Source organism: Branchiostoma floridae, chromosome 1 (genome assembly GCF_000003815.2).
Source record: "Branchiostoma floridae strain S238N-H82 chromosome 1, Bfl_VNyyK, whole genome shotgun sequence".
NCBI classification, from domain to species: domain Eukaryota; kingdom Metazoa; phylum Chordata; class Leptocardii; order Amphioxiformes; family Branchiostomatidae; genus Branchiostoma; species Branchiostoma floridae.
The window spans coordinates 12,007,969-12,035,320 of NC_049979.1; the positions used below are offsets into that span (position 1 = coordinate 12,007,969).

Consider the following 27,352-nt stretch of genomic DNA (forward strand, 5'->3'; position numbering starts at 1 on the left):
CTATGACCTGGTGATGACGTAGTGCTTGGTGTCAATCCTGAACCTGCATAAGTAGTATGGTAAGAATTGGCCCAGCCTTTATGTTTCAATTGGAGGGTTTTGTCATTTAGTGTAATAAGTAGCTTCAAATTTTTACATAAAGAAAATTTGTACATGGAGAATTATTTGCTCTGAATCATCATTTTTAAGGCTTTGTTCACAAGGCATTTGTATTTTTCTGTCTCCTGGAATGCCTGTTGTTGAATGATATTGAAATGCTTTTCACCTTCACAATAGCAGCATCTGTCCTCTGGAGATATGAGAACAGCATCCTATTTAATGTATAGAAAACATAAGGTCAGTACTATCCTTATATAGTTATCATATTCATAATAGTGAAAGTGCTTATTTCTCCCTAATTTGGTAATTGTTAGCTACCCAAAAGCCTGAATACTTAGCAACCCAACAGCCAAAAAAATGCCAAACAGGAAAGGTTGAATCTTGCAAATTGCTGAGCATGGTGGTGTGAAGATGATTCTATTTGAATCTTTAATGGTATGTATCTATAATCAAAATGCCATGATCATATGACATGACAAGCACCATGATAAAAAATGTATAGTGTGCTGATTTCAACAATTTCAAATTGAAAAATTAATGTATTGTGACCATCTGTCTTAATAGGCATTACTCCAGTGACAACGTACAGTATGTGATTCAGATTCACCTGTGGGCAGCCTATGTCCTTAAGAGGGCAGTATTTAGAACAGACAATGAGTGCATCCTGCAGACAGTCACAGATATGGCAGGACCCATTGGTCCACTGATCTCCAATCTGCAGGAAAGTGGAAAGGTCACATACAACAATAGCTTATCACAAGATGTCACTTATGGTATATCCTGTCCAAATAGTGATTTGAATCCTTTCAATGGTTGCAAACTTTTCTCAACTTATAACATTGCTATGTCACAATCTTGTATTCACATAGGGCGCATATCTAGGATGTGTGTACATTTTTAACATTTTTTAGTTGGTAAAAACAACATGTCTTTCCCACCTGTTTTTCCATTCCTTCAAAAGTGCAGGCTATGTGAGAGCATGGATAGCAAACAGTATGAGTCATGCAAATCTGTGATGTGCTTCATTTTCCTTGCAATATCACACTAAAGTCACTTCAGTGCAACATAGAAATTTATAATATGATATTCCGTATACAAGATACTTGGGACTTCAGATTGTTTTGCAGTCTAACAAGTTATGCAATCTCTTGGGTCCAACAAGGTAGTGTATACCAGAAATAGTAAAATACACTGAAATACAATGTGCACTGTCCATACCAATGTCATCTTGTGGAATAGAATATGTTTCGATGTGCAAATTATTGAGTCCTCTAATCTCATGACGTATTGTAATAGAATGTAAAAAATACATAATGTTAATGGATATGTCATGACACATCAAAGAAGTTGTTGGTATAAGATACATATATTAAGCAGTTCTGCTTCTAACTCAATAGACCTAAAAACTTTGTACATGTGAATATAAATTTTGGTTCTCCTGTACATGTGTTGTTGTTGGTGTTGTTAAAAAAGTTATATAATACCTGGGCATGGGTCTGTAGTACAGTTCTGCAGCCGTGTGTCAGGCCCCACACAGGCTGTACCATTACCCTGTCTGGAGGGGTGGTCCGGCATTCGACTGGACCACTGGAACGAAGATGAGCCACAGGCCCCCAGGCACTCTCCCCAGGTGGACCATTCCGACCAACCACAGTCCACTGAAACAGATTGATGAAACTCAGTGAACCCGTACAATGCAATTGACACTGTGGCTGACAAACATGAAAACTATCATGTTTACTTCTTAAAATATTTCCATGTAAATTCCAAAACTGAAGATTGGACTGTGGAATCTGAATGCCAGGATGAGGCAATGCCGTTTACATTCAATTTGGCAGGGAGACCAACATATGCCCCACTCCAAGACTTGTCACCCAACCACGGATTTGCCTTTTTGCAGGGGCAAACACAGTTGGGTAGGGTGCCCACTCTGGAAATGGAGCGTTAGTATGTCAAACTCTCTTCCGTCAGACCGACATGGTATTGCCTCGTGCTGATTGTCTGGCCTCCAGGTTATCAGCCTCCTTATGGAGTGGAACATTACCTGACCTGTGACTCAAGTAGTTGATCAAAAATGCTGATAAAAGAAGTGATAGACTATTAACCTTCAAATGTTTGCAGTGGTCATAAGATATTTTGGTCATGTACTATATCATAAAACATACTTATCTTTGGTCATCATATTTGCATGGTAAATCACGAACAATGAGTGACAACCCCACAATAAAACTGGGAATTTACAAAAAGTTATAAGTCCTTTGAAGTTTGTGTGAAGATGTTGATAACTTACCGTTACATGGAGAATGGATGGAGCAGTTGGTCCACTGACCTTCAGAACAGATACTGTACGTGGACGCAAAAATTATGAAAATATGTAAACCTCATCAACTTTGTCATCAAGAAATGTTGTCTGTTTGATATACAGTATGTAACTGTAATACTGAATTATACAGTAGTTAAGTCATTGCCAGTTTTGGACAAGGGAAAATACTACTCAGAATACTAAGAATTGAATTCATAGAAATCATTTGGTGAAGCATGCTGTATGCCTGCAAATTCATGAACATTAAACCCAAATGTGTAGCTGACCTGGATGGAGTCAAGTTGAAAATTGACACAGCAGATCCTGAGTTAACTCAGGACTGTGTAAACATAAATTTAGGCTACTCCAGTTCCTTTATCCTAGAATTGACAGCTGCCTGGGAAGTGGGGCAATTTGCGTTTTTTGTGTGCGTAAATCCACTCTGCAAGTTGGCTTGTGCCAAGTTACTAGTATGCAATACTCATATTACACCTATCAAAGAAGCCATTTTGCATCATTTTAGGTTTGTTAGCGCAATTTTGGTAGCCCCAAAAAGCAGCAATTTATGTGTTCTTGACATGTCCGGTAAATATTTTTGTTAGCTAACTGCGTGTCCAAGATATATGTAGCTGAGACATGGCAAAAAAGGCCATGGTAGATCCTGGACTACTGTAGAGACTCAATGTCTGATAAATAAGTAGAAGATGACAAATTCAAACCCCAATTTAATGAGTTGGCCAGGAACAAGGAAGCCAAAATGCCAGGTGTTCCAAGTCACCTTGCAGGCCCATGTGTAAACAGAATGTGCCAGAGTCGATGTGTGTCACTGTGTGAATCGGACTCACCATGTTTCACATGGCCTGATCAGCAGCTCAGCACCAGGGCTGTAGAAGGAACCATTGTGATAGCACTGGCAGTCCTCCACACGCACACAGTCACCATTGTCCTCATAGTAACCATCTGGGCAGAAACAACCTGAACAGAGAAACACAAACTACTTAAATATATGATTTTAAATAATTAATTATAACCATTATAGGGGGCGTAGCAAAAAATCTAGCAAAGACAATCATATGTGCATAGTATTTAATTGGTCAAAAACAACACTACAAATCCCAGGACAATTGGGTTTATTGGAAACACACCTGCTTCACATGGTTCAGGAACACATTCTACTCCGTCAGCCAGCCCCAAACAAGACGGTGGACACACCAGACAGGAGTCCCTGTCTCGATACTCCTGCTTGTCCCTGCATGACTCCGCTACAGAACAGATACACACATCATGCAAAGTATCATACAAGTAGATTTGACTATATCTTTAGACCTAACACTTCTCAGAATGCAAAGTACATAAAAGATTGCTTTGGAATTAGAAAAGATGAATGATACCCTTTCTTCACCTGACAGTATAAAGATTCAACTGTTACATATTGTTTAGCTAGCAGAAAACACTGACAATCATTATGGTACACAATACATGCTAAATGCCAAAGCCCAATTTAAATGATGGATGAAAGTACTCACGACCACAGTCCTGAGATACGTTCTGCGCCATGATCTCCAGGTAAGTGCTGTCCGCACCTGGTACGTCCTCACACTCCTCATCACCTGTCTGGTAGTTTGTGCGACACCTGCGCTCGCGATAGGTGAACCCGACCAGACAGCCGCCAGTCCAGTTGGACCACGTACCCCACGGACCCCAGCTGGGCGGGGCTGACAGGAACAAGCATAAAGGAACAATGAAATATTTGTTTCACTGATTTCTGTGATATTAGTACCAAACTGCAAACTTAAAACACTGCAAAAACCTCCTTTCCCCTTCTTAAGTAAAACCAGTTCCTTTTAAACAGTAGTCTTAAGATGACTTTTAATTATTTAGTTCTTCCCTATAAATAGGAGTGCTATAATCTCTCACCCAAAACTTTCCGTAGCTCTTATGCATATGGCTGCTACATATTAAGCTGCACTTAATCTCGCCCTAAAAAGGCATTCCATGGTATCTTAAAAGGAAGTTGGAAAAAAAAAGAGACTTGTCAGAAGCTCTTGGAATAATGGATAGTGAGTGAGTGAGTGAGTGAATGGCAAAGTTCTAACTTGGCAAAGTAATAAAGTTTGAAGTCTGCAGGTGGAAGTACTGTAACTGCATTTCTAAGTTCGCAGTGATTCAATTTTGCGTCCCTCTTCAGTGATGGAAACACCGTCGGAAACTACCAATTAAAAATAATGACCCTTGTGCTAGGCGCTAGAGATGGACAAACGGATGATAATAGTACTGTAAAACGTACATGCCTAGTATAAGAGGGTCAGCCGGCAGAAGACAGAACGCAAAATTTTGCGGTGGTCTTCAGTTTGCGTTGAAGCGGTCACCATGAAAAAAGCAAACTTAGATAAAATCTAATGCATTTACTGTATTCTCTGCACACAATACCTGGGCATGCCTCTATATAACAGGGCCTTTGTTCAGAATCCTCTCCCTTGCAGGCACGTAGGGGGTCATCCGGAAGAGGCTGGGGGTCAGCACAGTACCGGTGTCTGGTCTGAGTACCATCCCCACAGGAGGCGCTGCACGGCTCCCAGGGGTACCAAACCGTGTAGCCTCCTGAAGAAAGTAACAAGTTGTGTAAGAGAAAATGCTGTGTTTTTTTCAGCTGGGTATGAAAGAAAATATACCACAACACAGTGTATTTAAGACAACCCTCTGCCTAAGCCCTCCGGCAAGTCAGATCACCATCTAACCTTTAGGTGATCCTGCCTACAGTTAGACATGTAGACAGGTACCTTGGGTGATACGAATACACTGCGTTATACTCCATATAATGTATGTTTTTCCAGCATTGGCTCATCAAGATTCATGGTCACAAAATAGAATATCACAAGCATGAACAATATAATTACCGCATCTATATTCATCAGAGTCCACACCGTGCTGGGTTGTGGCAGCGTCAGCGCACTCAGGCAGGGTGTTGCACACCTGGCTGGCATTCAGACATCTCCCATTGGCACACACATACTCACAACTACCCGGTGGTGTGACCAGGGTTGTTGCAAGTGGAGATGTAACTGGGATGGTTGTTGTTACAGGTGATGTTTCCGTTGAGGTGAGAGGAGGTGACCCTGTGAACCCGTAACCACCTGAAACAAAGGGATGTGTAAGAATAAAACAGTATGGTACAAACTATATAGATATGCTTTGAATATACATGTAAATATAAAATGATATATTGATCAAAATAAGTATCAAATTGGAAGGATTGTTCCATCACATCACCAAAAAAAAATCAGATATTTTCAACTATTCAACAACTTATACCAAATTGTAAAGCAGTTTTGAAGACAAAGGCGTCACAAGGTCAAACAGCACTTCACTAAACCAAAGATATATGATTATTTCTGGTTATCTAATACAAGCAGTTAAAACTACTAACTTAGGTATAAAAGTTACATCTGAAATTACAATGAACATAGAAGTAAAAAAAGACTAACAGAACATTTCATCTGACTCGTCATCACAGTCGGTCTGTCCATCGCATTCAAAACTAGCTGGGATGCAGGTGAGGTCGAAAAAGCACTGGAACCAGCCACTGGCACAGGTACCCATTGGTTCTAAAAAAGAATTTACAGCTCTAGGTGGCAAATGTGCAGATATACCTATGGTGCACACTTTGATAGACTAGCCGAGAGAGTCAGTGGGTGTCACTCCTTTGTCATGGTAGGTATATCGTGTAAGGTGCCTTTCCACAAGGGTACAATGCACCATTGTGTCACACTAATGCCACAAACTGTTCTACGGGGCTTCACGATGAACAAAGATGCCTCACGCACTGCAACATAACTTTTACTCTCTATCAAGAATTCAAAGTATAATGTATCTCTTTAGCAAAACTGCTGAACTTCAAGTTTCAAAGTCTTACTGTGTCTTTCATTCTTGAGCGAAGCACACATTTCAAGAATACTTGATGAGTATTATCAAGCAACTTTGATTTGATATCATGAGAGACCTGACAAGACAACACATGTGGGGCACAGGCACACTCAGAGCAAACACATACACTGTATAATCTACATAGCTGAAACGAAACATTTGCACAATCCATAAACAACAACCTGGTTAACATCAACTTAATATAAGACATGCAAAATGAATAGCAGTTCAAGGTCTTTAGGACTGACAGCAGCTTCACAGTGCAGAGGAATGACTGCAGTACATGTAAATGAAGAGTTTCACCATTGGTGCCAGGTGGAGCCTGCGAGGTAGATACTGTCCCTGGTGCTGAAACTGTTGTAGTGCCTGTAGGGTCAGGTGAAAAATGCAATCAAACACAAATGCAGACAAAATAATGAGGGCCTCAAATTGAGTTATATAGTAGATGTACATGTAATCAGCATCCCCATCAAATGAGAAAAAGAATTGAACTATACTGACAAAGACCTGCATGCAATTTTAACAATGATTATGAGAAACATTTTGATCTGTTGAAAGAGCAAATCTTAAATACACCCCATATTGACCCCATATCAGGCGACTCAAGCCCAGAACCTCTGGGCTTTGAGCCAATTTGAACACCCTACCATTATGCTATGCAATGCCACATATGTTGAATTTCAATTGAGATCCAATCCTGATTACTTGACTTGTCCTTCAATAGCTACCACTAAGACGTTACCATGGCATTGAGGTAGGCTCTCATCCTCCCCACTGAGACAGTCCATCGTGCCATCACAAGTTTTGTTAACCGCTATGCAGGCGCCATTAGAGCACATAAACTGGCCTGCTCCACATGTTAGCTGACCTGAAGCACAAACAACATGTGCATATTTACAAACCCCTGCTACATGTATTCAGGCACTGGGTGAAACTTACTTCTTAACAAGTCAATTGGTTTCAAACTGCACAATATATAATTGCATATGTATAGTGCTTACTCCTACAATGTACATTTGTTGAATTGAGCTGAGACATGGTGCTTTTTCTATTGGATGACAGTGCTTGCAATATCTGCATGTGATATACACACATTAACACTGCTACATGGAAGCCTGTATCCATTCCTATTCTATTGTGCTGGTAAAATGGACATGAAGTACTAGGATAGCAAATATGTGGACAATCTCAACAGTTGCAACTATAACACGGATATTCCTTTAAAGTCTTTGCCATCGAACAGTTTACCATTAAACAAAGGATTTGTGCTGAAAATTCACAATGGTCTCTCATCAGTCTACAAACTTCAGGCCAAGCTGTGTCAGACTGAAACTCACAGTGCTGTAAGCTTTCATCACTGCCATCAAAGCAGTCTGCTCTTCCATCACACATGAGGATGGACTCTATACATTCCTGGCCATTCTGACAGAGGAAGCCATCACAGGGGGCCGCTGAATGGGAAAAGTGTGGGGACAAGTGAGCGATATCAATACACATGGTAAGACATTACTTTGTAACTGTACATTATGCTTAAGGGCAAAAGAATAGTACATTTTTGTCTGTCCCAACAAGCTAAGTTTTGGAGGGACAAGTCCCGGAGAAGGTCCTGTGTTGTTCATGTATTGTACTGAAATTCTAATTTTTTCCATACCATCATATTCCACAATGGTTTTGAATTGATGTTGTCCATATGAAATAAGATTTTGAGGTTAAAATGACTTATGCTTCATATTTTGATAATGTTGTATTCCCATATTTCTACAAGAGTGTACAATGATTGTGTGATTGATCATCTTGTTAGTTGTGTGACAGACATGTAAGCTCTTGTTGTATTTCATATCTAATTTTACTATTTTCTAAGAATTTATGACTTCATCACTACCAGCACAAACGTTTGGTACATGTAGTACAGAGATGTAGGTCAGACCTGTGCCGTTACCAGTGCCGTTGGAGGGACAGATGTTGATGTTTTCGTCCACACCCCTGGGACAGTCTTCAACTGAGTCACATAGCTGAGAGGGGAGGTAGAGTCACATTGTCACACAGAGTCACACAATAAAGACTCAGTTATGCTAGTTCACCTTTATTTGTGGGGTAAGCTATATCCGTTGTTTTAAAAAAATGGTGACAAGGGAAATTAAGTCAACGGACGGTGGTTTCTTTTGAAACCACCATCTGTCGACTTGCTATCTCCAAATACCTTGTTTTCTTATAAACAATGGATAATATTATATGTTAACCTGTAGATAAGGGTGAACTAGCAGTACATCTTTATCATTACTCAATGGATATTGCTTCTTCTGGACTATACTGCCCCTCGTTAGGCTTAGGGAAAAATAGTTGTGCTTCCGGGTACCTAACCAACCATAGCAAAAACTTCCAGACCTAATTGTTTTTTGTTGAGACACACAACCATTGATCTGACAGCTGCATGATGAAATTCAAAACACCTATCAGCAAGGTTTGGAAAAAGACACAAGTAAATGGTGGAAAACAATACAAAGTATCAAGTTTTGGTGCAAGCATTGGTAGAAGACAATACAAAAGTACGGTGTGTATTAAGCTATTCAAACTCATTGATGGAAAATGAGTACATTAGGAAGTCTTTCATTATGTTTCTTCAACTATAGATACGCAAAAGTAGAAACAAACAATGATTTTAACAAAGCAAAAATAGATTTAAGATGTTACTGACCTTAGTCCGAAGAATACAGTATCCGTTAGCACAGGTGAATTCATGAGGCAGGCAAGCTGTGGGTGTGCACAGAGCAGTATCAGCTGACTATTCCAGATAACATATACATGTGAAGCACGAAATGGCAAAGCAATCGTAAATATCCTCCCAGACACTTAGCTTTCTTCATTTTTCACTGAACAAGTATTTGACTATAGGACTGATAGAAGAAGAAGACGTACAGCAGAGGGCTTCGTCACTCCCATCCCCACAGTCATCGTGGCCGTCACAGCGCAGGGTGAGGGGCATGCACAAGGATTGTAAACCACACCAAAATTCCCCAACGCCACACTCATCTCCTGTAAGTGCATGGCAGAAATTATGTTTATACATAGTCTAACAACTAAACACCTACAAGAGGTGATAGATATGTTCTGCATCTCACAAAAAAAGGTGCACAACTCAAATTTCAAGTTTTTGTATGATTTGGTCTCATATTAATGAAATTATTGTGATCATTACAACACCTAGTGTTTCAGGTGAGAGAAAAGACAAACAAACATTTGATAACTAATCGAGCTGTGAGGTCAATGATACTTCATTATATGTAGATTTCAATAGTCTGTGTATTAAGCATAGTATCAATGAGGACACCTACCACAGTCTGCCTCATCTGAATGGTCTTCAAACCCACAGTCAAATTCTGCATCACACACAAAGGACTGTGGGATACATCTTCCATTCTCACACTTGAACTCTCTGTTGGTGCACGTCGGAGCAGCTAGAATTCAGATGAATTATAAAGGTTAGAAATGCCTGCCATGTAAGCACATGAATAGTTTTACAGATGATTTACAATGACATCATCATATTTTCCTTTGATTGACACAAATCAATATTTTAGAAAAAGGACTTGAGTTCATGACATATTGTTTAAAAACGTTATAATGTTTATTATCCGAAAGTTTTTGGTATGCAAAGAAGATAAGTTGGTTAACAGTACTTTCAATATCCTGCTATACTGGACAAAATAGAACTTGATTTGCATAATCAATTAGAAAAATTTATACAATTTCAACTGTGACCAATGACTAGAACTTCATACTCATTGCATAGTGTAACTCATTGGGCGCTCAAAAGGGAAACTTACGGCAGGCTTGCTCATCCGTGTAGTCACTACAGTCAGGCATTCCATCACAAACATACTCCTGAGGGATGCACTGACCATTGTCACACTGAAAGGCCACTGAAGAGCAAGTTTTCACTTGAAAAGAAACAAAAATAGAGAGAGTTTTGTCACACTGCTCCAGCACTACAGTGACAAATACGCCACACATTTGTTGGCATATTGATCACATTAAATGCATAACTGGCACATCCATAGAGGATATAAAACATAAATTAAGGTACAAACTTAAGGTGACCTTTGCATTAAAATTATCATGGTGGACTACATAAAACAATGAACAAAGAAAACAAGAACAAGGTCAATACAAGGCGCTATCTCAGATCTAAAGAGAGCCAGATAGATAAGAGGCTACAGACTGCAGAAAAGTAAAAAAAAATTATAATAAGAGGGTCCTCCAGTGGCAGGCCAGAGCTCCTCTTGATCTTCTATCAGTGAAGAAGGACAGACTACAAATTTCTGGGTGTGCAAATGACAACTTTTGTTGAAAAAAAGAGAGAGACATGCTGATCCAGCCAATTCTATGACACTGCTCGTCCTGAAACTCTTACTTGTACAGTTGGTTTCATCTGTCCCGTCGCCACAGTCGTTCTGTCCATCACATACCCAAGCCATGTGCACACAGCGTGCGTTTGAACAGGTGAATTCATCCGGTGTGCAGGTGCCAACACCTGCGGGATACACATGAACAACTATAGTTGCTGATGGACCCTTCTAGAACAATTGAAGCATGTTGAACTTGAAAAAGTGTTGTAATGTCACAGTGTGTTCTTTTTGTAAAGATACAAGATTCCTAGACATTGACTGGAGTTGGCCAGTCCTAAAGAATTGTGTCCATGTTGGACTGTCCAATTTCGAGTAAGTCCAATTTCTGCGTTGGAAATTACACTTCAACTTTGATCCAGAATTATTGTATTTGTAAATATAAACAGAATGTGATAGATACAAAGCAGGAATGCTAAAACAATCCAGGATGCATTGGTGCACCCTGATCTTGGAATAGCAGACTGGACAACTCTCACCTTCCTCTCCCTCGCAGAGTTCCCCTGTACAGATCCACTCTCCTCCTGTACAGTTACTGAGAAAGAATTAATCAAACATCAAACCATGAGCAAGGCTTAACATTGGATATAGGAGAATTCTTTTTACACAAACAGTTTATACTCTGCTTAATACTACCTTAGTTAGCAAAGTGAGAATCAACTAGTTGTGTAAAAAAGAAAGAATCCTCCTAAATCCTGCTGATATTCTTCATTTTTATCACACACCTCTCTATTTGTCATGATTTCATAAATGAATGGATGTATGAATTTGTGACAACATGATGATGACTTTGTAAATTCTTAAATTCATTAAGCACAACTTGTGCAGACCCATAGGTTCCATTCAAAAGAGAACTTAACTCCAGAAGAGAGTATCATTTTCTAATAATGTGATGTATTAATGAAAACATAAACAGACAAGCTTTTGAAGGATCTGCTTGTGGTGAGGTATGCAATGTGTGCTTTACAAAGCAAAATGATATTCACTAAACCCATTCAGACCCTACCTAGTACGCATTCCCAATTACGGACAGTTCTTTCATCATGAATATTTTCGACATGAACAACACTCCCTTTTGGAGTTTATAGCTCCTTTCAGTTTTCACCACCTGTCACTGTCATCTAGGTGCAAGACTATCCTCATGCCTCACCATGTCTGACAGTTGACCATGTAGACTGCCCCAGCAGGATACTCCACATCATACAGGAAACAGGGACATTCTCGGGCCTCCACACAGCTGTCTCCTACATGGAAAAGGTGTGAATGTATGTCGATAAAAAATGTCTATTACTGTCTCCTACATGGAACAGGTGTACATGTATGTGATGTTACATAAACATCTTCACACAGCTGTCTCCTACATGGAACAGGAATACAAGTATGTAAAAAAAATCCATACTGACAACTGCCCCCAACATGGAACAGGTTAAAAAAGATTTCCACACGTCTTCCTACATGGCAACAATATCTCACATCTCTGCAACAGTCATGATCACTGCTGTGAAATAATTAGGTATTGAATAGACAAGACCAAATGGGAGGCGGGATTTACACATATTAGCATATTAGGTAATCCCTGATTGATTGGAGGGTCTTATGTCACCAAAAAAACTGTGTTCTGTTACATCTAATATAATTAATATACCATGTTATGTAGGAGGTTATAGTGGACGGTCAATATGAGAATATGAGCATCCATCCAAAGAACACTGCATTGAGCTTAACTGTAGCTTGTAGAGGCAGTGTAATGAATGACCCCTACCCTCTGGGAACCAGCCGTCAGGACAAAAGCATCCCTCCGTACAGGTGCTGTTCTGGCAGTACCACTCCTCCTGGCCACCAGAACACGACGATTGGCAGATGGGTCCGCACGCCTCGTAGATGTACCCATTGTCACACTGCATGGCTGGAACACAGGAATAAATGCTCAAAAGGCCTTCAAAACAACAGTGCCAGTATTTCAAAGTGTCTGTACAGCAGTTGGGTCTACAATCAACAGGCTCATGTGAGATATTATACTGCACCAAATCATCATAGAAAGACCCTTTTTCTTTCCTCACAATAGTTTCAGGCACTATCTGCATGTATCTCTGTGTACAGAAACTAATACTTGAATTAACTAAGTCAACACATTTCAGCATAATTTCTCCTTGGACTTATTTTGTCAATGAACATAGTATTCTGTACGCACTTGTTATACTTTTTCAAAATCCAAAAGGTTTCAAAAAGTTGAGTGCGTAGTTGATTTCAGGTTATTGCCCAAACAAATGGGAAGAGGATGGGTACCTAAATTAAGATTCATGACCAATGCACATACATAAATTAAAGAAACATAATACCATCAAATTACCAAAAAGGGTTTTAGTTTCATCAAGCCTTATTGTGCAAATGGCTTGGCTGCAAAAACTGTTACTTGCTTATTTCAATCTACTACATCAATGAAAACAGTTCTCTACAAGTACTTACGACACAGCTCCTGTGAGCGCCAGCGGACATAGATGCCTGCTGCATTGCAAGCCTCGGCGTATGATGAAATTGCAGTGCAGACACACTTTGAATCCCCTCCAAAATCACATCTGAAACACAAACACAACCACTCCTTTAGTCTCAACCAATTCTATGCACCATTATGCATTATAATTCATACAAGTTTTAATAACCAAGGGTCTGTAAAGACTGCTACATAATTTTTACATCATTTTTACTAACAGTTTGCAATATTGGCCTACAAGCTTGCTGAGATAGGGGAAGTCATTTATTAAACTAGAACTCCAAAATTTAAACTTGAAGGTGTTGCAAGGGACTGGACATCAGGTTTTGAAGGTTTGTCATGGATGTTGACTTACCCACAAGCATCATCCAAACACCACTGATAGTACTGAAGGTAGGGCACCACCTGGCGACACCGCTCAAACATGGCCGACATCAGCGCAGAGCATGTCAGCTCCGCCCAGGGCAGTTTCATGGGATTCAGCTATGAGATACGGGACACAAAATACATGTTCTCATATCATCTTAACTCTTGGGCTATCGAATCTAGGTAAAGGCATGGTACGCCACAGCAAGAAAATCAGGTGCAGTCATTATTTTTTGCCTGATTTTGAAGAAAAAAACAGAAGTTTTCAAATCCAGAGATGGTGAACATTACGAGGAAGTACCAAAATGGGAAATTATATCATGTTGTAGACTTGATTGTGTTTGTACCAGAATGTGCAGGACACTGATTGGACTTTACAGTCATATGAAAGCCTGCCAAGGATGACAATCTTCCCACTAATCTAGCAAGTAAATTACTTGCCACAAGTTTTGGAAAGACCAAAATCATATCCAGTTGGTTGAGTAACTGCTTTTTGTTGTATCTTATTACTTGGATGTCAAACCTTCATCTTCATGATACAAGTTTAATCTATTCTTTTTGTGATACTGATGATTTCATTGTTTGTGTACTGGTCCACCTTGAAAATCAACTTGGCAGAATTGAATGCAATATGGGCCACCCTGTTGTCTGAAAAGTCAATGAATAAATAAATCATTATAAAGTCCATTGTGTCGTGAATATGATATAGCTGATACACAGTAATGTGATACCTCGCAAGGTTTGATGTCATCCCCCTCTGCCAGTTCCCCACATGCCTGGCTGACGCGCCAGGAGTTCCCGAAGATGGTCGGGGAGGTTTCCGAGCTGCCCGCTCTGGTGGTGAAGTCATTGTCCTGGAATCCATCGTAGTTTCCACATAGTCCAGCCATGCAGTTCTGATACTGGGGCTCCACACGGATGAACACTCTGGTACCTGGAGCCCACATGAGTGACACAAGAGAGGAAAAAATATATAACGTTAATGTTGTTGTTCTTATTTGGTAGGCTGACTGCTCTCACTTTGTAGCCAGGGGCGGAATTGTGAGGAGCTTATAATTGTATGAGTTAATTGCTAGGGTCTGTGATGAAAGCCTGTACACAGGGCCCAGTGACCTCCATGCAACAGTTATTATCCCAGTTGCAGCCGCTGAACTGCAAAGGAAAGGACCCCTACTCTTTTTTTTACGCTTGATGTGTGGCTCTCCTTAAAGACCTCCGTTAAACATCCTATCTAAAAATGGCCCCATCAAGAGCTGGATACATCATGTACTCAATTTTTAACCTAAGTGAAGTACAAAAAGTCGTTTTAAGTACCCTTCCCAATGGCACAACATCAGTATATCTCTGTGGTTTTGAACCCTGGGCCTCTAGGTTCTGGCCCAAACACCCGACTAATTGTGCCATACAATGCCACTATACACAATCTTCAACTCATGTTAATGTTAGGAGAAAATATGACTTTGTGTAAAATGATATAAAATAAATTCTAGGTCATGATATTCTCCAGAAAGAACATCTCAACCAAACATGTCAACTAGGAATAAAATAAAGTGACCAAGATGCCTTTTCAGCACCTTGGACATAGCCATATTCCTAGAGCAAACACAGGACCTGGCACAACAACCAGTACTCATCACTTTAAGTGAGCAATAGTTAAGTGATACCAGCAATAGTTAAGTGATACCAATGTACAAAATAGGTTAAAAACCTTAAAATCAATTCAACCATTCATACATGTACAAATCTGGACAACAAATGAGATATTTCAGGTTTCAAGAAGAACATGTTGCTTTTCCTGTGAGCCAACTTCCAACTCATTCTATGAAAAATGAACCTGTCATGATAATTTTTTTTCACCCTTCCTTACATTTTGTCTGGGGTTTGGATGTCTTGAAAAACAAATAAAGGGCAAGGGCAGGTAAAGAGAATCCAAGGTTGAAATATAGATTTACTCTGTGTTCAAAATACATGTACCAGTACTGCTTGCCTAAAATTTGCACTGGGACTCAGATACACATACAATCTAGTTTTGTATAAGAATCAGAACATCATATCATTAACATCTAACATATCCTCTGACAGAAGTACATAAAGTCAGACATATTGTCAGACAGAAGTAAAGTCCTTGCCAGAATAAACATTTTTTGGGATGATGCTCACAGGATAACTTTCTGACATCTGTGACATTTCTCACCTCCATCGAACTTGACCTCCAGTCCCAGCTTAGCCTTTAAGATGGCGAACATGCCGGCCTCGCGGATGTAGATCCCTGAACCCTCGTAGTACTTGGGCAGGTTCACAACTACACCATTCACTCGGACTACCCTGCCTGTAGACTGAATTGGCGGGGGCATAAAAATGGAAACAGCTTGAGGTCTCATTCAAGTATTACTCTGAGTGGATACCCTGATAGAGTAATGATCCAAAGAGTAAGCAGCTATATTAACATGTATATACAGCAGTGAGAAATCCCCCCTTAGCAAGTCTTTTTGATCTCAAAAGTGAAAAAAGTGAAGCGTCAAACTGGTGAAAGCTTGTTTGTAACTTAAGATATTATTGACAGGTTATTTTTTATAGTTGTTGTAATCCTTAGTGGCATACCACCAGCGTAGAAGCAGAGAATACAGGGTGTACCATGAGAATATCTGTCCCTTTGATGGTGACAGTAACAGACTTGGTACAGGTCACCCCAGAGGAACCACACGGGACGTTCTCAGCTGTCACTGTGAAGGAGTTGTTCACAGCCTCCTTTGCTAAGACATAACTGCAGTCCCCTTGGAAGGAGTAGGCTCTCCCGTCAAACGTCACGTAGTGAGGGTCGCCACTTGCATGGCACATTCCTGTTTAAAATTCATTATGCATTATTTTCATTGCTAAGATGCTATAATTACTGTTGCTATCAGTTTCACCAATGTATACAGAGGATTTCAAATAGATGCACATTAAGATGCGTCAGGAAAGTTGAATTACACTGGGCTGCATAGACTGCAGGTAAGGATAACTGGCACTCCATTGTATAGACAACAAAAACTTAATCTTCTCAGCAATCTTCAGAACCTACTAGGTAACACTCTAGATTTCAACTGTAAAATCTAGCAGATTATCAGAAATGTTGACTCAAACCTAAACCATCGCAACCCCAGGGCTCGAAATACTGGGTGCATGTGCACCCAGGTGCACCCAAAATTGGAGCTGTGCACCCAATTATTTTCTGTGGGTGCACCCAAATATTTTCTTAGGTTTATGTATGTGAAGATATCAAAGTACACTAGTAAACCTCATATTCTTGACATCTAAGTTAGAAGGATATTAAAAATGTCTCTCATGGTACTTGTTTAAGATTTGATAGCTTGTAAGTTGTGGTTTTATTATTAGGTTATTGCTTGAATTTAATTGGTGCACCTAAAATTTCTTAAGCTGGGTGCACCAGTGCACCTAATCCCAAAAATGAATTTCGAGCCCTGCAACCCTAAGCCTTCCTTCATTTTTTGCTGTGCCCTACCATGGACCCTGGTTGCGGAAGAACTGCAGAGTGTGCAACGTTAAACAATTCACGTACCTGCACATTTGTCACGAGTGCAGCTCCAGTGTTTCCCCTCACACATGCTAAAGATGGAGACACAGTAAATGAAAACACACACAAATTACACAATTTTAGAGTACAAGTAATGACATTTTGTATGAGACCCATTCCATTTGGCACCACAATAGCATGTAAAAAAAGTGTGTAGTGAGTCAATACTTATGCCATACTAAAAGCTATCCTATCTTCAGCTTATCAAAGGGAACAGACCACTGACCAGGTGTTACAGTCCTTCTGTATGACTTCCCCTCTCTGGTAGTCCTTCCCACCATGTCTGCATGGACAGTTCTCAGGCAGCACACACCAGTCCCCCTGATACACGGGGTAATGTGCACAAAAATCATCTTTCATCTAAGTACCAGTCGTCATGTATCCAAAGTGTACCGCTAGTTCACCTTTATCCATGGGGTAACCTATATCCATTGTTTTCATAAGTCGGGTTTTTATCACGTTTTACATTTTAAAAAAATAGAAATTACTTTTAGCCAATGATTGATGTATAATTTTTATGAAGTCATCCACAAGACATACATGTAAACTACGTAACAACATTGTAGCAAATTTTACTGGTATTCAAGATGGACTTACAGAGAACACATATCCCTCGGGGCAGTCGCAGCCTTCAAATGGCGGTGCCTTGCAGTCCCACTCGTACTCCATGTTGTCACATGTCAGTGGGCACGGGGACGCCTCCAGGCTGAACTCCTGGTTGTTGGGACAGATGGCTGTACCGAAGCAGAACCTGTCCGAACAGTTCCACTTGGCCTCTATACACTCACTGTGTATGTGAAAAAACAATCAACACATTGCAACTCCAGAAGAAACAGATGCAGAGTACATCATGTTGCATTGTACCTATGTCATACCCATCCAGACAACATGCAAAATATGCCAGTTGAGAAGATTTGGAGTTCTAGACCAGAAATTGCCACAACATCAATTTCAACATCCATTGTGATATTTAAATTTTTTATGGCAGCGCATGCAAATTAAGTTCAAATCATTTGACGGAATCTCGTGCAATACAAAGTATGGACTGGTTTGGAACACCTGTATGCTCCTGTAATCCGACCCAGGTACATTTGTATGACATAGAAACTTAATTACATGTACATTGAAACACACTGACCAAACTTTGCACCCTTGCTTGATCCTCTTCCCAGGAGGGTACACCTCCCCGGTGTACATGTCCACACAGGTGCAGTCCTCCAGGTGGACACACCTGCCCTCATCATCCAGCAGCTGCCCCTCAGGACAGTTACACCCGGCCACGCACCCCACGTCGTGCAGGTCTGCGCACAGCTCATCATGCCGATGGTCCCCACACGTCCGCATGCAGGGGTCCAGACATTCGTGGTAGGTCTGCCCACCCGAGCACTGCTTGTCTGTATGGAGGGGACATGAGATGAGGAATAGTGAATGATTAAATGAATGAAATAGCTTCCCTCACAGACTTCGAGCAGGGCTGGCTTTTATTTTACAGGGCTAAGGGTGCTGGGAGTTTCGCTTCGAGGCATCAGGAAACTCCCTTCCACGGCAAGCTCCCTTTCTAGGAAAAATGACTTCCAGGGCAAACTGCCTTTCTCAGCATTATATTATAGAATCTTAGCCAATGTTAAAAAGAGCAAACCAGTGCCCACTGATTCTACTTCAAAATGTCTCCTTACAGCAGAGGGCAGACACCTCCTCCTGTAGCCTCCAGTCCACCTCCACGCCTTCCTTAGCACAGGCCATGGCATAGGCCGACAGCACAGGGCAGAGGCAGTTCCCCGGGTCATCTATCCATGGACAGCCGCTCACGTCGTCCAGACACAGGTCGTAGTACGTCGTCTTGTCCACGTGGTCGTGGCAGGGAGCGAAGACCTCGCTGTTCAGGATACCGCACTTCTCCTGGCTGTATGCTCGGTTTTGGAAGTATACACCATAAGCACTGACATACTCCTGCATATGGAAACAACATAATATGGAGCTGTGTTGATTTTCAGTTACAATAGTAATACATGTAAGACATTTCCTTTCCATTTCAAAATGCATGTACATGTACAGCTATATTTGTCCATCTAAATCTAGTTTACTCTACAGATGATTCCATACCTTAATGCCAGATAATTTATCTTGTTATAATGCAGCAAACTGTAGTTTTTAGAGTTGTAGTAGAACCAGGAAACTTCAACGGCTCACTGATGACCATGATTTCAGGTCACTGCCACTACTGCCAGTCATTTACAACAATTCAATAACATTAGGTCCTTATTCACATTGCCAATCCTATCTTCTCAAAGTCATCTTTTACTATGTGAAGTACACAGTATCACCTGTCAGGCATTCACCTGTCATTTCTACCTGTGTTACCTAAGGCTAAGAGATTGGTAAGTCATGTACAAATGTATGTTTGGAGGTCCTGGCATGGAAGGCAGCCATATATTAAAACGTTTTCTCGTTGATTATGCAAATATGATATGGCATGCTATTCAAGGACTAACATACAAAATAAACTTTTTGACGAATGTTATCATTGTGTTGTTTTAATCATACTGAGTAAATCGCTTGTAGTATATTTTGCACCCACTAACCTCTATGACATCAGGGCAGGAGAGGGTGAGTCTGAGCCTGTCAGTGAAGGTGTTTTCGGCTGACTCCACGTCCCCGTCCCGAGTGGTGAAGTCATCGTGCTGGTCCCAGTTAAATGTTCCACACAGACCGAGAACTGTCACAGTGGGGGATAGACAGTGCAGGATGGTAAGACTGGGGTGTGGATTAGGGGTGGTTACCGGTACAGAAAATTCAGGTACAGGTATGGATCAGGTCCAGAGGATTAGGTCAAGGTCCAGACCTGAACCTGGACCTATTTGTTGTGAATAGGCAATATTCAAAACTCTGTAAGTTTATCTATAGAAACTTGGTAGAAATTACTATAAAATGTAACTCTACTTTGCTCTAACTTACATTTTCTGCAACCAGTAAGAGCCAAAACATGTAAGCCCCTGCCAGCGATATAATCTGGTCATTTTCTACATGGTCCAAAATTAGCTGAAGTGAGAAGTGATCCCACCTTGAGCAGTGTAATATGGGTCCAGCACCACATAAACCTCATTCAGGCTTCCCCAGATCACTGTCACACCGAAACCCTCCACCACAGTGTACAGGGAGGAAGCTCTCTTCAGGTACAGGTCTGTACTCCTGGTGGATCAAAAGGAACAAAATAGTTTCTTCACACAGATATGATCATTATAATTGATCTTTACTGTTGATGATTTGTAACCTTTAATATTTTGTAAAAGTTTAACATGAAAAATACATGTACATGAATGTAAATGTACATGATATTGTGTGAACGTTCTAGTCACAAAGGAGGACATTTACATTGTAGCATTTCTACTGACATCAGTCTTGAACATTCAGAGACCTCACATCTCCATGAAATAGCTAGAGCTTAGGAAATTTCTTGTTTTAGCATACTCTATTCTAAATGATGGTCCTCTGTACCAAACCCATATGATATGCATTTAGTGAAAGTCCTTTCTGTTGCCAGGATTAAAATTATATTCCATGTTTAAATTCTACCATATTTACATTATCTATGCATTGTGATATATATACATTGAATGAAAATTATGAAATTTCCATCATTCACAATGCTGTAATCATCATCATCATCATATCATTCACTGTGTTCTGCATCTATGTACAGCTTTTGACAATTATGAAATACACCTGTCAGGAGCAATTTAAAAACAGTTGGAGACTGAGTTTCCAGCTCACCTGTATGGGAGACGTTGTAACTCCCCGTTGAGGTAGACCAGTCCATTGGCCATGAGTTTGACGTTGTCCTTGTAGGTTTGGATGGTGAGGGAGTCCATGCATGTCGTGATGCTGCCGGAGGAACATGGCTGCAGCTTGGTCGTCACTCGGAATTTTATCCCAGCAACATCCTGGACAGGGAAGGGCAGTTATAAGGCACTATGCAGACATAACCTTATAGTTACGTATGGTTCAGGTCCAGATATAGAGGATCAGGTCCAGGTCCAGACCTGAACCTGGACCTACATTTTGTAATTATCTGATAAAACTTGTGAATAAGCGATACACAAAACAATGGTGGAGTATCCGACATCCACTGGCATTTTGTTTAAATCCTATCTTCATGTAAACAACACTGCCTTTCATCGACGTAAAACTGCCCCTGTTTTAAACTATCTAATCTCCTCTACTTTGCTCGTTATTGTCTTGGACCTATAAACCAGAAAACGTCAGCCTGTATTATCTGTTCATTTTCTGTCTGCTGATTTTTTTCAGGGCCGTTTATTCTGGACCGGTCCAGCAAGAAAAAAACGGTTTGTACTGGTACCCCATCCCTAACTGAATGATAATGCAATGGCCATATTTTAATTTTGGGATGACAATCATTATTATCACTTCGATGAAGGTTAGACATCCAGGCAACAAGATATGCTAAAAAGCTTGTTGGCGTACATTATCATTCAAATCAGGACAATTGACATCCATGTCATTACATTTTTGCCAGCATTGGCAAATATATAGTACATATTAGTAGTAAGTGCCATGCTCTCCCTTTCTATTTTTCAACCTTCAAGTTGTTGCTTTTGCCTGTGTTGATTTGATTGTATGGATGACATCAACTGAGGTATCTTTTTGGAAACTAAATATTGATGCCATCCATCAAATCAACATGGCGCAAGAAGTATATACATTTGATAAAACAACCAGACATGTTCTTCACCTCCACAAGTACGTAAGGGCAGTCAGCCCCCTGAATGTTGAAGTGTTTCCCATCAAAGGTCTTCACATGCCCAGTTCCCATGAAGTGACAGGTAGAGGCACACCTGTCCTCAGTGCAAGTCCACAGACCCGTGTGGCAGACACTGCCAATGCAAACACAGCAAGTAAATTTTAAGTGTGTTCTCGATAAAGTATTATTAAAATGTGCATCCCTGATTTGGGGAAAAATCTGCGAACTGAAACTTAAAATAAGCAACTAAAATTAAGTAAGAGAAAGAGTGAGGATTTAATGATTTTTTTGTGTAAAACATAGCGGCTTATAGACTGAATTGTGTAATACATTACAAGCAATATCGTCCTCGATATAGTCCTTTTAGATTACAATTAACCCCTTCTCTACTAATAACAAACACATATTTAACAGGATAAATTCAATTTTACAACATGTTCATTGAATTATACTATATTCTTGTTACAGAACCTGATGATATGAAAATGTTGTATGTTGGTCATAATCACTTTTAAGCTGTAACAGGATCCAAAATTGTGCTCTTACCATTCATTGCACTCCTGCATGATGGTCTCGCCAGCCTCATATCGCTCCCTGTGGTGATAGCATGGACAGCTCTCTGGTATCACACAAACATCTCCATCCAAAACCTGGCAATACCGCAACAATGTCTGAGTGCTTACATGTATGTCAACAACATTCAACATTTCTTGACTACAGTCGGCCACAAGACATCATCATTCAACGAAAATATTCCCTGATGCTGGGGCTGAATTGCAAGAAGCTAACAATAGGCAGGCTAATTTACAAGGATCTGGAGTGAGCTGCCATTCAGCGCCAGCAGCAATTGCCCCAGGTGCTGCCATAAGACTGTAGGGTTGAACCATCAAGGACCCAGGTTTTTGAACATTGAATCTTACAAGTCATTGAATTCTTTTAGCTGAGTTAAATGACTAAGTCTAATGGCTAACCAACCATTTCATTGGGACACTCGCAGCCTGGTGCGCACTCAGCTGAGCAGTAGCTGCTCTCGAGGCTGAACTGCATGTCTGTACAAGTTCGGGGGCACTGGCTGCCACACTCTGTGTACACGGTCCCATTGTAGCACGATTTACCTGCAAGAACACAATCAGGCATTAGAGGCTTGTTTTCTCCAAAGCTATCAACATTGCATAACTATCATTATAATTATTATGCTGCAGAGGAAATGTTGTTAACTGGCCACAAAGTCATTCAGGAAATGTTGCCTTGATCACATGGCTGACATCAACATGTGCATCGATTTTCGTCCATTTACAACAAAAAAAGAGTCTTTGTCCATACTGTAAATCCTTCAAAGCAGCTGCAAAATAAGCAAAATCAATATATGCCGTTAACTTTTTGTAAAATATGGTATACAATAAATTTAGCGTGTTCAACTTTCCTGACTATTTGCAAACTTCATAATGAAGACAACTTTTTAAAAAATTCTCTGGAATTCTCTGAGGATGCCATCCATATGATTGAATCAAAATGACATTTTAGACATTTCAACATTTATATATGTGCAATGTGTATTAGATATATAACTTTACTCTTCTACAGTAACTCAGTAAACATGATCAATCTTTTTATCTATCTAGAAATCTAGCTACATCTTAGTCTCAAATCAAATTTGCAATCTCTTTCAAGCATCAAGGAGTCGAAAATTTAGAATGAAACTACTGTAGTGTATTATAACAGTCTAAAAATTGATTACCTTGAACTCATTTTGTTATCATGTTTCTGACTACATGCAGTTTGCAGTTTTTAATTAGAACTGTGGCAAACATTGTGACTCCTACCGCACAGGTCGTCTGATCTCCAGTTAAAGACCACGCCACTCTCGGCACACTCCCGGGAATAGGCAGCCATGGTACCACAGACTGCCTTCACACGGTCCTCCTCCTCCGGCCAGCTACAGTAGTCATAGGTGCACATGTCGAAGTACTGGCTCGGATCAATCTACAGAGACAACACACAGCAGAGTCCATTAACCATACAACAATCTTACAACAACTTATTACTGGGGTATTAGCTACAAACTTTACTTGCATACTACCAAGACACATCAACATTCAAACCAGTCTGCCTCAAATAAGACCCAACTAGAAAAGAAATATTTTGCAAAAATGCAGGCCTTTTGTCAAATTAGCTGATATCCACAGCTGAATGTCTAACCTAAGCTCTCGAGTGTTGTTATTGAACATCACAAATTACAGATCACACTTCCAGTTCTTGACTCCTGTTGCCCGGTTATAAATTCAACTTCTGCCAGTAACGTCATAGGAAACATAACAGAAAGTTCTAAACCTGGCACAGTAATTATATTTTGAGAAGAGGAAAGGCAAACACTAGGAAACTTGCAACTGCATACTTTATGGTACGAGGTTCTTAGATGGCTGCCATGTTTACTATAAATCAGCAACTATAAGTTATTTTTTAGTGTCATTGGTGAAACAAGCACTTAAACATCACAAGTTGACTAAGACCCATGCACCCACCCTACTGTCTGCTATATCAACCAAGTGATGTTGTGTCGTCATTTCTTAATATCTTTACAAAATCATCTTTGCAACTGGCACAAAGGATGATGTACTATTTGAGAAAGGGGAATTATGCAAAGTTGGATCATACCACAAAGTTACAGGAACTGAATGGATCCTCCAACAGTTTGTTACAGATGATCTCAGCATTTGCCTTTCTGCTGGGGTACTGGTCACAGAAGTGTCCCACGTCTGCCACGTCTGCACAGTCTGCCTACAAGATCGGTTTGTTGAACATTCTATTGTTTCAAACATTTCAAAATAAAGTATGACTACAACAATAGAAGATTACAAATCAAATCAAATCATGCTGTGTAGGAAGTTACAAAGACTAAAAAAATCATATTTGCCAGTCTGTAGGCCTCTCAGCACTAGGTTATGGGCACTTTGACTTTCATTTTTTTTCTCATACTAATGGATTAAAATTTAAGAACTGCAGCTGTACTTATCATCGATAGCTTTGGCATTAAAAAATCCTAATGCTATGTACTTACATCACCAATCTCACACATCTTCCAGGAATTGGCAAAGTAGGTGACGTAGTTTGTCTGTTCCCCAGACAGTGTGGTAAAGTCATCTGTAAAATACATTTTGAACTTCACTCCCAGCATATCAATCACATCAATTCATAAGATGTTTGCAAATAGCACTGAAAAAGTAAGAATTGGCATGCATTGTCTAAGACTATTGAAAACGGTCAACAACACAACACAACAGCCACTCAGATACTGTGTCCCACATTTCAAATGTTGCTCATTCCAAAAGCGATAAAAGATTATCCATAACAGTTACTGTTTGTACCTCGTAAACTTTTGTCAATGATAAACAGGATGGATTAATATGATTGTAGTATTGTTGTTAAGATTGTACCATTTATAATTTTTCATTGCACCATGTATAATTATTAAGCAATAAAGTTCACTCATTCACATGGCAGGTAATATTTCACTCCACATCCCTTGCACAAAGATTCTATACAATGTAATTCCTTAATCACTGCTGTACAAAAATAGAAATTAGCTCAAACACTCACTCAACTCACTTTCCAGTAATAAATGGACTAATTTTCAGAGCCACTGCATTTATGAAGTAGATATTCTGAAACAACCCCTCATGTTTTTTAAACACTATTGCTGCAACTAGGGCAAGAAAAAAATAAAGTGCCATTTGCAAATAAGTGCACCTTTCTGAAGACTATTCCTATACCAAGTGTCTGGTTATTTGGTTTTAACATAAAGGCACAGGAGTCCAAACTATACCTATTTGTGGGGGCGGTTGAAATATTTCTATAAATTCCTATATTCTTTAAACCTGTACCTGATACATCATAGTTGTAGACACCACAGAGCCCTTGGGTCTTGTCCACGTTCTCCATGGTGCTGGTGACGTACACGGTCGGACCGACGTCCCACTTCACACGCACACCCAGCGCCGAGTCCAGGAACATGAACTCCCCTAGCCTCTTCAGTATCAGCCCTGCATACATCAAACAGGTTGCATCATAAAAGAACATTTGCAGCAGTGCAAATCATACATTTGTGTGTATACATATACAAAAATGCTGAACTGGCTACAATTTCCCAGGGTTAACAAGAGCTTTTCCTGCTATCAAATGAATGCCAACTTAAACATTTTTTAATGAAAACAAGTTATGACAATGAAAGTGTTACCCCTAAAATACTACTAGTATTGTAAATGTACCACAAACATTTTTCCATTACAATATCATGACTATAGTATATTCCAATACTGCAAACTCAAAACCAGCATGAAAACTTCATTCTACTGCTATCGCAAAATTAGATCCCCGCAAAAGGCGTTTACAGTATCATTTGTGTTACTTATGCGCTTGGCTTCAAGATTTACAAAAATTTTATGGGATTCATACACTGCTATAAATCATACCATTTATGGCAACAGATGTGTCGGGGGCCACTTCTATAGCTTCACCATTAACGGTGATGTTCCTTCCTTCAGCCTGGACCAGATCAGCACCAAACTGCATGGTCAAAAACTGCCAAAAGAAATATCAACAGCTTAGTCTATTACTGTATGATCAAAGACCACAATAAAACAAAGTCTGCATGACACAGCAAAGGCAATGCCATTTTCAACTTCTGGTCACAAACCACGGAGCAGCAAAAACTGCCTGGTACAGGACAACAAATGCGATGACTGCTGGTCCTCTTGAGTTAGGGTGGTCTGGTTCCAGCATTGTGCACAAAGAAGAGTTGAAGTAGAAATTCTTTTAAGTTTCATTGGAGCTAATTCTTCAAGTGAGCCTTGTCCTGGAGACACCCAGGCACAGACTGACTCTCAAACCTACTATGATATATGTCAACAACTTGGGTCACCCTTGTCCTGATTTTGAGGATTTGTTTACGACTTCAGACTATCCGCTTAGAGCACATTGTCTCTTTCATGGCGTCTAATGGTGACAATAATTTGGAGACTTCCGTGGCTATCCCTAAGAGACTTCCTAAGAGGCTTCTTGTTTTAAATTATAGCTTAAAACATCTGGAGGTCCCTGTCCAGAATATAGATTTAAATGTTATCCCTAAATGAACTCCATCATTCCTCCCTGTTGCAGTTGAGTGACCTAATCCTTCCATTCACCTCTTTAATACATGTTAAGATAAATGCGATTTAATATGTACATCACCAGCAATCAGTCATCAGATTCTAGCTGGGACCCTTCCCCATACTACAAATGTGACAGTAAACAATCAACCAACTTTGTGGCAGGTTCACAGGAGTCACAGTCCAGGTTCTTGGCGTGGATGTACCAGGTCCCGTCCACGCTCTGGGACAGGCTGAATGACCCGTCCCCGTGGAAGCTGTACTGCCGACCGTCGAACGTGCGGTAGTGG

At 40.2% G+C, this 27,352-nt stretch overlaps 1 protein-coding gene across 1 annotated transcript; it reads right to left on the minus strand.

Annotated features, from left to right (window-relative positions):
* On the minus strand, positions 1 to 27,352 carry LOC118428214 (SCO-spondin-like). The gene is made up of 45 exons (XM_035838226.1): positions 27,218 to 27,352; positions 26,388 to 26,496; positions 25,800 to 25,958; positions 24,977 to 25,059; positions 24,574 to 24,696; positions 23,742 to 23,901; positions 22,894 to 23,033; positions 22,465 to 22,568; positions 21,910 to 22,051; positions 20,931 to 21,100; positions 20,221 to 20,348; positions 19,742 to 19,875; positions 18,836 to 19,109; positions 18,298 to 18,553; positions 17,757 to 17,946; positions 17,386 to 17,480; positions 17,145 to 17,191; positions 16,220 to 16,425; positions 15,780 to 15,921; positions 14,317 to 14,519; positions 13,575 to 13,702; positions 13,195 to 13,304; positions 12,491 to 12,634; positions 11,879 to 11,972; positions 11,208 to 11,263; positions 10,737 to 10,856; positions 10,150 to 10,263; positions 9,658 to 9,780; positions 9,242 to 9,358; positions 9,021 to 9,076; positions 8,253 to 8,337; positions 7,663 to 7,776; positions 7,068 to 7,193; positions 6,629 to 6,691; positions 5,887 to 6,006; positions 5,299 to 5,535; positions 4,832 to 5,002; positions 3,928 to 4,116; positions 3,547 to 3,663; positions 3,247 to 3,376; positions 2,390 to 2,442; positions 1,584 to 1,757; positions 1,038 to 1,066; positions 687 to 814; positions 1 to 43 (listed from the first exon to the last, which is right to left on the minus strand). The coding sequence occupies exons 2-45, from the start codon at positions 26,485 to 26,487 to the stop codon at positions 1 to 3; spliced, it is 5,697 nt and encodes a 1,898-aa protein (XP_035694119.1). The 5' UTR covers positions 26,488 to 26,496; positions 27,218 to 27,352.

Excerpts from the sequence above, each read along its gene's own strand:
- LOC118428214 (XM_035838226.1), bottom strand. The coding sequence starts at position 26,487 with ATGCAGTTTGGTGCTGATCTGGTCCAGGCTGAAGGAAGGAACATCACC. Across the intron at positions 24,697-24,976 it reads AGATGTGTGAGATTGGTGAT|GCAGACTGTGCAGACGTGGC; the intron begins GTAAGTACATAG and ends CCGATCTTGTAG. Across the intron at positions 16,426-17,144 it reads CACTCGTGACAAATGTGCAG|GAATGTGCCATGCAAGTGGC; the intron begins GTACGTGAATTG and ends AATTTTAAACAG.